This window comes from Perissodus microlepis, chromosome 20 (genome assembly GCF_051167445.1).
Source record: "Perissodus microlepis isolate ML-2025 ecotype Zambia chromosome 20, ASM5116744v1, whole genome shotgun sequence".
Taxonomy (NCBI): domain Eukaryota; kingdom Metazoa; phylum Chordata; class Actinopteri; order Cichliformes; family Cichlidae; genus Perissodus; species Perissodus microlepis.
The window spans coordinates 30,475,988-30,487,340 of NC_140480.1; the positions used below are offsets into that span (position 1 = coordinate 30,475,988).

General features: G+C 39.6%; 1 protein-coding gene and 1 pseudogene across 1 annotated transcript; both read right to left on the reverse strand.

Moving 5' to 3' along the window:
* Positions 1-2,325: 2,325 nt before the first annotated feature.
* LOC146364870 (UDP-glucuronosyltransferase 2B33-like) lies at positions 2,326-3,799 on the reverse strand (annotated as a pseudogene).
* Positions 3,800-5,777: 1,978 nt separating this feature from the next.
* On the reverse strand, positions 5,778-10,320 carry LOC146364871 (P2Y purinoceptor 1-like). The gene has a single exon (XM_084917542.1). It carries the CDS (start codon positions 10,278-10,280, stop codon positions 9,315-9,317), a length of 966 nt encoding a protein of 321 aa, XP_084773668.1. The 5' UTR covers positions 10,281-10,320; the 3' UTR covers positions 5,778-9,314.
* Positions 10,321-11,353: the final 1,033 nt, after the last annotated feature.

Below are 11,353 nucleotides of genomic sequence, written 5' to 3' on the forward strand. Positions count from 1 at the left end.
CTGCAAACCTCAGGTGGGTTTGTTTGCATCTGGCTATAAATATTTGTGTTTGTAAGTTGTCTTTGTGCTTTGTCTGTCATTTTTCTGTTGTGAAGAAAGCTGAGACTTCCTCAAGTCTTGAGGAACTTTCATTTTCACAAAATACTTAACTAACATCTAATAGGTGCCTGAATTAACCATGAATTAAAATACGAAAATAATTTTTATGAAACATCTATTAACACACTCACTAACACGTAATAGCGTGTTAGTGAGTGAGTATTATGTGTCACGTTAAAATAACCCTCTCCTGTTTTAATCATTGTGGTTATGTTGTCCTGATTTAGGTGTTTATTGTGTTTGGACTTAATGCAATTCAGAATAATGAACTACATGGTCAGAGTTTGTTAAAATGTCTAGTAAGGATGTATATGGGTGTTATGCTACACTGCATGCCTTGCTTTTGCCATATTTACCTTGTTATTTCCTCTAATTATTAATTAATGATCAGCACAAGTTGGCTAAATTAAGCTCTTGCACAAGCATCAAATCCTTATGTATCAGGTCTGCATTATTTAAGCATGTAGTTTTGCTCTTATATTTACAGCATGAACAACAAGATGTGCATGCAAATGTTTTAAGAAGCGTGTGCCAGTCAGTTTCTATATATAAATTTACAGTACATTTCGATGTTCAGATTTAAATATCTGCTGGGCACACAGCTTTGTCGTTTCCGTTATTACCGAACCCAACTGCAAAGTATACACAGGATCTAACAAAATCATGACCTAGATCTGCTGTACGAAGCTGTGGATTAGATGTCTGTAGCTTTGGGGGAAAAAAAGCTGTGCATAAAAACGTGAAAAGTGAGCACACAGAAACTGTTGATCCCCCGGCTTGATAACCTAAGTCTCTCTCTACTTGTCTAAACCACAAAAACTGATACACAGATGTAAGAAAGTAGCAGAGTTTCTCATAAACACCTTTATGTTTGAATACTAAGAAGAGGTGTTCAGGAGAGCAATCAAGTATCCCTCTGTTGTTGCTTCTGTTCTCCTCTTATTTTACCTAGCTTGTCAGGTGAGATAGTATAGAATGAACTTCAAATCATAACAGGTGAGATTGTATTAAATGAGTTACTTACAGCAACGACAAATCAAATTAAATTTAAAAAAAAAACCAGGAAGTGGAAGTGAAAACACGTGACAAAACCTACGAAATGATCCACTGACGCCACTGATTTCTGTACATTTTTTCTTATCTAATGTTATCAGACTCTGCCACGTTTGCAATATTTATTTGTGACTCCGTTGCTTTTACACTAAGAAGCCAAGTGTGTCTCAAAAACAGATGGACACTTTGCTCTATTCAGAGAGTGTGGCAGCTCCAGTCAGGCCTTTTGAGAAAATGAGAGATGCAGAAGAGCACATGACGACGTATCTGTCCCCAGAGACAGCAGCTAGTTGTCAAAAATGCACACGTGCTCACAATGGTTGTTTTCCCTTTTTCAGCTACACTGGCCTCATGACCTTATGACCATGTCCAAAGAGTTAGATTCTTCTGCTCAATATGTACGCACAACAAATGGATGACACTTTAACCAGGAGGTGAGGCTATAAGCTATGAAGGTTTTTTTAGAAACAAACTGTTGGTAATACATGTGCTGAGTTTTGTATTATCTTTTAAATTTGTTTGCTTAACTCTTTTTTTTTTTGTTTTTTTTGTTTTTACATGTGAAGGATTTTTATTGTTCTGCTGCACTTCTTTTCAGTGTTGCTATCTTCCCAGAGCTCTGAAATGGCAAACATATGGGCTTAATGTGGGCTACTTTTGATATAACTGAGGCGGTTATTGGAATAACCTATTAAGTTATATTTTTTTCATCCAAACACTGCCTGAAAGCTCAACTTGACCTGAGTTGCTGGTAGTATTGTATGGGCCTGATGATACCTGGCATCTAACATCTGACCTTAAATTTTTTTAAGCAACAGGGGAGTAGCAACATTTACCAGATTTCCCAGAGTCAATGATGTCAGTTGAGGACAATTATGGCCATAGAAAACTGTAGATGTGGGTCTCAGCAGGATCAAACGTTTATTGTTATCTGGGATTTGACTTTTGAATTTTTAGCAAAAAACAGCCAAACACCGCTCCACCTGCTGGTTCTGTTCTTTGAAAGTAAGGTAGAAAAATATTGGCCACTCTGAAAATAAAGGTGATGATATGAAACTTTAAATAGAAATAAAAACAAAAAGAAAACAATAAAATAAAATGAACACGAAAAACTGCTTCTTAGTTTCTTTGTAGCTTTTAATTATTTTCACATGATAAAGTTTATTATCACATCTATTCATGCTTGGACTTCTTTGTCTTCAACAAAAATGTAATTAGACATTAACAAGAAGCCCAAACGAAGGTAATGATCAGCAAACCAAATACTACAAGGACTGCCATCACATCTAGGCAATGATAGGCATACCAAGGCAGCTTATATAACTTACTGCGTAGATGTGCTGCACCCTTGTGCCTCATGACATAGTCTATCCAGAAAAGTCAACATCCAATTTTGTCACGTCAACTATTTCAGCCACTGCCCGGGCCTTCATATGTAACAAGTTGTCCTGCTGGTCAAAAATGAGAGGAATGCCCATAACTGGCACACCATGGTAAATGGCCTCATACAGGCCATTGGTGCCCCCATGTGTGACAAAAACTTTGGTTTTAGGGTGGCCTAGTAGATCATTCTGAGGCAGCCATTCAACCAGCATGGTGTTGTTTCCCGGAGTGGCTGGTCTTTTCCCAACATGTCTCCACACAACCTTCTGAGGGAGGCTGGCAAATGCTGAGGCAAAGCTCTCTGTTAACTCAGGTCAAAGGTCACTCAGCAGGGTGCCCAATGTCACGACTATCACCCCATGTTCACCAGAACTCTGGACGAATTCCTCAAACTCTGATGGGAGAGGCTTTGAAGGCTTACCTTGAAAGCCTCCGATGTAAACGACGTTGGGCATGGTGGGACAAGGGAACTCAAATGTAAAGTCAACACGCATGAGTCAGAGGTCAGCCTTGACTAGAGACATAAGCTCGACACCTTTTCCAAATAATGATCACATAGAGGTTGGTAACATGGACTGGCAGCATAGTAGTGAATGTAAGCCATTATGTTGTGATAAAATATGTTTCTGATTCTTTGTAAAAAGTCCATTTTGTCAGAGTTATGGGAGAACAATACAGGAACATAGGACAATGGAGTAGGAGCAATAGCATAGTGCGCCTCTCCACTGAAAAACCAGCGTACATTGTAAACCAAGGGAACTCGAAGATAATTTGCCAGTAGCAGTACACCTGGAAATGCAAGATGAGTAAGAAAAAGATCATATCCAGTTTCATTCAGCTCTTTAATTAATGTCTTATTTTCAAAAATGCTGCGAACAAGCTTTGTCACAATTTGATGGTTTTCATGTACCATTTTAAAAAGGCTGTAAAACTCAACGAATGTCCATAGTGAACTTTTGCGCCGGATATCAAGTGACGTCTTCAGGAATGAGGTCATGAAGTCTTGCCTTTCTATGTTTTGGGACTGTTCCTGGGTAATTGTGATGGAGGTGTAATAAGACGAGACCTCAGAAATGTACCAGCTGGTGGAGGAACGAATTAAAGTGATTTGCTGGCCACGAGAATAAAGAGCCTCCACAAGGACTTTCATGTGAAGCCAGTGGCTTCCATCTACTGGAAATATTAGCACTTTTCCACCATCACACAAGGAAGTCAGAGCTGCTGAAAACAGTACAAAAAATGCCAAGGCTGGACATGACCCCATTTCTGCAGAAAAGACACATTATTGAATTAAATAGATTGAGTTCAATGAGTTCTTGACCTTCAGACGAACAATTCCCCTGTTTTTGAAAATGCTTATAGTTTAAGCAAACAATTACTCAACTACTTTTCAACAAAACTGGAATATTTATATCGATTTTAATAATTCAATCCAAAATTTACATGGGATACCGTGATGTGTTTACATGCTCGTGAGTAGGGATGGGTACCGGTATCCGGTGCCATCATGGCACCGGTTCTGACATAAACGGTAGTAACCAGACTGAAAAGCAGCGCACATTTCGGTGCTTTATTTCAGTGCTTTTTTTTCCCTGAGCTGTGATACACTTTAGATTCTAGCCAATCATTTTACGTTTCCGAGGATAGTAGGCGGGTCCAGGTATGTACGTTCTTTTAGAGCAGAGCTACAGATTAAAAATGCCCAAGGAGGACAGGTCAAATGTATGGCTGTACTTCACAGCAAAATATGCAAACTCAGCAGCCTGCAACAAGTGCTTTAAGCTGATACTGTGATACTGTCAAAGGAGGTAACACCTCAAATCCGATGAAACACCTGGCGACGCATAGCGTTTTTTTAAAAAGCCGAGAAATGCGCCGTATTTGATAGCTTGCTGCGAGACCTCACACCGTGCACATCTACTGCGGGTGGGTTGCCAGTTATCGGACCCGGAGCAACATCCCCCAAAAACCCGAAGAATAGAGTCCTGGCCCCTAGCCCTGCCAGTGTAGCAGAAATGATGAGGATGATGATGGCAGCAGCAGCCGTTCTTCTCTGCGTGAGTAGCTTAATGTTGTTCGTGTGTAATTTACGTTGAGTAGGCTAACCACGTTATTACATTAATGCATGTAAGGTGAACTAGCAAACACCGTCGTAGTTACATGCGGCTGTCTTCTTGTTTGATGGCAGATACTCCCTTCACCCTGGCCAAAAAGGCTAAAATGACCAAAGAAAAAGTGGAAAACAGTTAAACATGAGACGTTTTTGGATAAAGTTTGTGTTTTTTCCATTGTTTAAGCACTGCTTCCAGCCAAGAGTGATACCATATATGCCCCATAGCTGCAGAAAAGGCTAACATTGTTATCTTTTTACAAAAAAACAGCTGAACATGAGAGGTTTTTGGACAAAGTTGGTGTTCTCCATTCTTTAAGCACCGGTTTGAGCACCGGTTAAGCACCGGCACCGTTTCAAAAGTACCGGTTTGGCACCAGTATCGGATAAAACCTAAACGATACCCATCCCTACTCGTGAGTGCTCAGCCCACAGGAAATGCCCTAGGTTTTGGGTGCAGTCTGTACATGAGAGGCCAGAGTGGGAACCCTATTCTAGTAGTAGTAGTATAGTGTTAGTGTAATCTCAGATACAGAGGAACACTACAGGTTTCGTCCTTGTTGTGGAACACTGAACCAGGTCTTTATGCTCTTAAGGATATTCGAGGGTGTCCGGAATTTTCTCCAACCAGTCTACATGTGTTTTGTGGAATCGGAGAAGGGTTTTTAACCAGACCCCTCATAATGCAACACTGGTGGTGCTTCCACAGCAACCAAATGGCCTGTTGCCGCAAGCCATTTGGTTCCTGTACAACCACTGCAGGGCTTTGGTCCACATTGCGGGCTGGATGGATTGATGGATGGGTGGGGGGTGAGTGGATGGATGGACAGGTAGAATGACGGAACAAAGTTAGTTTTAATTTGTACGTCTATTTGGTATTTGTTAAGCAGTATGTATGTGCATGATTTTGTTTAAGCCTGTTATGTCCATTTGTTTACATTATTTTAGAATATGGAGCATGTTTTTGTATTTTAAATTAACTTTTTGTGTTTGGTGTATTAAGATTTGACATATTTATGCCTTTTCTTTTCTAAATCTGATCATTTGACTTATTGGTATTTTTCCAATGTTTACCCAGATGCAGGACTCAGGGTATGAATAAAAAACGAAAAAAGAAAACTTGGATGCTGCTAGCATAATGGACAGGTTTTTGATGGAGCTGCTACACAAAGCAGAAAATGAAGCATCGCCAGATATGTTTCCAAACTAACTTTCTTCCAAGCCAAAGACTAGAAAATACGATGAAGCATATCTTGCCTTTGGCTTCACCTACACAAGTACCAAGGTAGGTCTCCCCAGCAGAATTTGTTTACCCTGCGTCGGAGCACGTGCTGGGCTCTCCAAATCACGTACCAACAGTATCCCACATTCTTGATTTTTAGTTCACAAACACTTCTTATAATGACTAACTACTCCCGAAATTTTGGAGATGTTGCCTCTTTACAGGTAATATAATTACACCATGACGCCTCTGCCTTTATAAATGTAACTGCTCCTGAAGGTATTTCATGTTCGAAGTAGAATAAAGGGCCATGCTCCAACTGATGTTTTGCCAGTATTTTAATCTTCTTTTCACCAGCAAACACCGTGAAAAACTATGGTGAAATGATCAATGAAAAACACAGAATCAAATTTACCATCACTAGTGTGAGCCTTTCTACTGAACATTCATGAGCAATTGTAGTGCATCACAAATTATCAGTTCATATGAACATATTTTGATCACAGCTGCATTTTTCCACAACTGCACACTTCATTATGCTCAACTACATCTAGGATACAGCCTATATGCTATTGATCGACATATGGTTTAGTGTTAAACTGAGATAAAGTGCAGCTCAAGTGATAAGGGAGTCATAACAGGACAGTTTCTTCACATATGAGTTGGCTTTATGAATTAAAATAATTTTTTGTGGTTAGGAGTCATCTGCAAAACATTTTATTTGTATTCGGCATATTTAGAGAATATGTTGTTCAGTATTTATTTTCACCAGAGGCAAAACAATTAAATATTTACCTGCAAAATTTGCATTTAATAGTCTAAAACCTGCCAGCAAATAAGATCAGCTCAACATTAAAGTAAAGTTTTTTTTTTTTTTACTGAAGTACCTATACATCGTTTCCTAGAATGAGGCCAGGGCACATCCTGCCCATCTGTTAAATGAATGTTTCAGTTTACACTGCTGACCACATAGTCTCCCTTCTGAGTATTAAATAGGGCACATGTCTTTTGTTTGCAGTGCATACATGTTGCCATTTTTTCATGTGCAGCAACACCATCTCAGTAAACTTTTCACTTAACAAACAAGCTTTATTCATCACATACACAATCATACAGAGTACAACATGGAGTGAAATGTTTTGTGTCCAAGCTGCGGACATTCCAGGGCTTGGTTTTTAGCATGGGGGGGTCTAGCCACTGCCTCTGTGTAAGTCTTGCACTCTTGCTCTGGCAAGCATTAATCTTTATTATGTCCATGGGTCAAAACAGAGACCTCAGATGTTTAGAAAAGTGTTGGCACAAAGGTACATACATTTGGCACTTTCCATCTAATTAACTTATGAATGTACCAGTGGTTTATTGATGCTTCATTGGAGTGTAGGATAAAATTAAATTCCATGTAACTCAAAATGTGGGAGCACAGCTGTAATCCTGAAGCCCTTCTTAACATGGATCTGCTTGTAGTTTACAGGGTGATGCACACAAACAATCTGATGATGTGAAGACTCCAGCCACACCTAAAGTAACAGGGAACAACTTTATTAAGTAACCAACGCGTTTTGGCTTGTGGCCTTGATCAAGGTCATTTGTTGCTGCACACAAACAAGCAGAAAGCTCTGCATGTTTTCATGCTGTAGGCAGGAATGAAGCAATTTCCCTTTTTAAAGTGTTAAAGCCTGCATGCTTAGCTGATAAAAGTAAGAAATGGGGAAGTTAAAAGAGCCCGTTATTTGATGGAAACATCGCTCCTCTATACCTTTCTGGGTTGTAATTTCAAAAGTTCAAACACTTTCATGCTTTTCAACACTTTTTTTATGTCTTGCCAGAGCAAATATGCAATAGAGCAGCGGTCCCCAACCCCCGGGCCTCGGACCGGTACCGGTCCGTGAGTCGTTTGGTACCGGGCCGCGAGAGTTGAGGCTCAGGTGTGAAATGTATGGTTTTCAGGGTTTTTATCGGTTTTCAGCGTTATTTTGTTATCGTTTTTATCGTTAACTCAGTTTTCCTGGGTCTTTTCACATGTGTTATGAATAAATCTTCTTTTTTTCGGTACCGGTACTAGTTTTATTTTGTTGTATTTATCCGCGACACCTTAAAGGCTGGTCCGTGAAAATATTGTCGGGCATAAACCGGTCCGTGGCGCAAAAAAGGTTGGGGACCGCTGCAATAGAGTACCATGTTCATGGTTGACCAAACTAGTAATTAGGGATTAAGCAAAACTGCCTGTTAGAGTTCTTCTTAAAACTGTGCTGTGCATTATTATTACAAGTGGAACTAACTATTGGTCTGTGGGTTTTTTTTACACCCAAACACCCACAAAAGTAAAACAAATGTATCAGCAGTCACTACATCATCTGTAATGACAGCAAGCATTCTGAGGAGGATTACTAATCACACAAATGTAAATGTAAAGAAAGGGATTGAAATTTCCATGATGCCACGCTTGCTTTGAAGTGTTAAAATCATGAAATTTTGGAGGATCACTGCAGAATTTCTGTTGTCACTAGAATGTTCATATTAACAACTTGCCATTGATAGTGGCTTTGGTTAAGTATTTGAAGCTAATACAGGATAATAATAGTAACAATCTGAGTTACTTGTATTATCAGGAGACCAACATTTCCCTAAAAGGTTTCTGTTTAAACGGAAAGAAACCCTGCAGAGCATTACGTTCCCCCACCCTGACAGTAACAATCATTTCATTACTCCAACACAACAGGGCATAACAAGTGCAGGTTTATCTAAATTATCCATTTATTTTGAACATGTTTAACATGTTCTAAACACAGATATGTGACCACTAATTCCAACGCATAATGAAAAGAATGCAGTGTTTAAAGAATGAAATACAATGTAATGTACAATGCAGTCAGTTTTTGAAGGTGTCAGTGTCACAGTTGTGCAATGACTGCTGCTTTTCTGTGGCTTGTGCCGCACGCACTCAGCAACAGCTATAAAAAAAATTGGTAAGAGCACGGAAGTGGTCTGTGAGCCAGCAATTAAGAATACAGTAAATATGAAACCAATTTTAGTAGTATGCCAGTGTTCTCTCCTGATCTATTCTCAAAGTAAAGGTCAGTGTAAGGTGTTTAAATAATACAAATTTCAAAGACTAAATTACATTTATTTTTAGAAAAATAATATCATTAGCAACTGGTTGTTGATACTGACTCCGTCAAAATGAGTGAAGCTTATTCAGAGCAATTACAATCATGCATACAAAATAAAGACAATGTGTTTTAAACCAAAAGAAAAAATGTGTTCCACTGGCTTTCAGTTATTCACAATATACAAGACAACAGAACAAAAAGAGATACAAGTATTTATATATATTTATATAGTAACTTGTGCCCAAACTGTTGTTGCAGGAAAAGAGGACAATAATTAACTGGATGAAGCACAGTATAATAAACAAACTCAAAGTGAATCATTTGTGCTAAACTCCTGTTAAACATCTGCACTTTGTGCCACTGGTACACTGCTGAACTCCGACACAAAGATCTGACGAAAATGCTGAAGCATCTGTCTGATTTGAGCAGGAATATCCATGACATGGAGGTAAACCAGGGGGTTCAAAACACTATTCAGACACACAAGACCACGACTGATCTGATGAGCACAGAAGACTCCCTTATCCCATGATGGATACTTCTTGTTGGTTGAAAAAAGTACTCTTGAATAAAGGCTGAGGTTCTTAAAAATATGGTAGGGGATGTAACAAACTGAAAAGAGCAAAATCAAAATGAACATCAACTTTAAGCTTCTTTGTTTCATCACCTTATCAATGGTATTAATGCGGCAGAGAACAAGAGTCACATGTCCATAGGAGCCAAGTAATATAAGGAGTGGGATAACAAACCCAGTGAGTGTCCAGCCCACACTGTATTTCAGGTAATCCTCCACATACTCTGTAGAGGTGGTATGGTGACATTTTTCAGTTCTATTTGGTGAGTTTTTGGGGAAGAACATATCTGGAAAACTTTGAACACTCACCAACAGCCAAACCATGACTGAGATAACCACAGAGTTAGTCACAGTTATTCTTCCCATCACTTTCATTGGATGGACAATAGCCAGGTACCTGTACACACTTATACAGGTGAGGAATCCAATGCTGCCGTATAAATTCAAGTTGAAGCAGAATCTTGTGATCTTGCAGAAGGCATTTCCAAATATCCATTTACTCTTCATAAAGTAGTATGCCGACAAAAATGGAAGTGTTGGCAGGAATAAAAAATTGGCAATTCCAAGGTTCAGAAGAAAAACATTAATGTGTCCAAGAATTTTCCATTTCTGCAGCAGAGACTTTAGTCCCCATACATTAGCTCCAAGGCCAATGATGAACACAGAGGTGTAAATTGCAGGCAGAGTTATATGTTCATAGACCGAACGAAACCAGTAAGCTGTATTCATTCTGTTTCGTAAGAAGACAATACATTCAAACTCTTCAGTGGCAGAGGTGGTTTTTGAGGGGGCAGAGAAGGTGTGACCTATTTGTTCAAAGAAAACTTCCTGTTTGACACATTTCAGTCATCTCAAAATCCTATTTGACATCTCAGAGTAACGCCTCATGCACAGATTCACACATGCGTATAATCTTTATGTAGGCTGTTTCCTTGTTTGTGCATAAAAAAGGAAGTGCCAAAAAAAATTATATACCCTGTTGGTTAAAATTCAAGAAAAGGGGATTTCTAAAAATAGGTGCTCTGCTAAAAATGTTGTTTGAAATTCTTTATGGTGTAAACCCACAGTCTATATCCACGTTATTTTGTAAAAGGTTAGCAGTCAGTATTAATGTATGTAACTCTAACAGGAAGAGAGACAAGTGAGTGAATTCAGCAGACAAAGGGCAGGTGCAGGTTAGCTGTACCGAATGCGTGGGTCGGAGGGGAAGGTGTCCATGTGAGAAAGTCCGAGGAGGGAGAAATGGAGGCTCAGGGAGTTCCCTTGCACGCAAAACAGGCAGGAGGACTGGCAGGAGATGTCTTTAAATGCTGGACAGTGACCTGACAAAGGGCTGTGGTGACCGGTTTAACTTGTGAGACATGGAGCGTTGGATGTACGAGCAGCGGGATGTTCTTAGCATCTAACTAGACCTTCTGCCCAGGCCGATATTCAGGGGCTGGGGTGCAGCAGAGGTTGGCATAGTGTGCGTGTCACTTCTTGGTCTTCTTGGTCATTCAAAAAATCCCGGAGCACGTCATTGACCAAGGTTTTGGAAAACCGCGGGGGAGTTAGTTAAGCCAAACAGCAGGACCAAATACTTAAAGTGCCTCAGTGGAGTTTTATAGGCGGTCTTCCACTCATCCCCCTCATGTATCTGAACAAGGTGATAGGTGTTCCGTAGATACAACTTAGTAAGAGTGGTAGGCACTTGAAGAGACTCAAAAACAGAATTGATTAGGCAGTGGGTATTTGTTCTTTATGGTAATCAATACAAGGTTGCATGCAGCGACTTTTTCCCCACAAAGAAGAGACCTGCAGCG

Bases quoted from the DNA above. Each gene is read 5' to 3' on its own strand.
- LOC146364871 (XM_084917542.1), bottom strand. From the start codon at position 10,280: ATGAATACAGCTTACTGGTTTCGTTCGGTCTATGAACATATAACTCTG.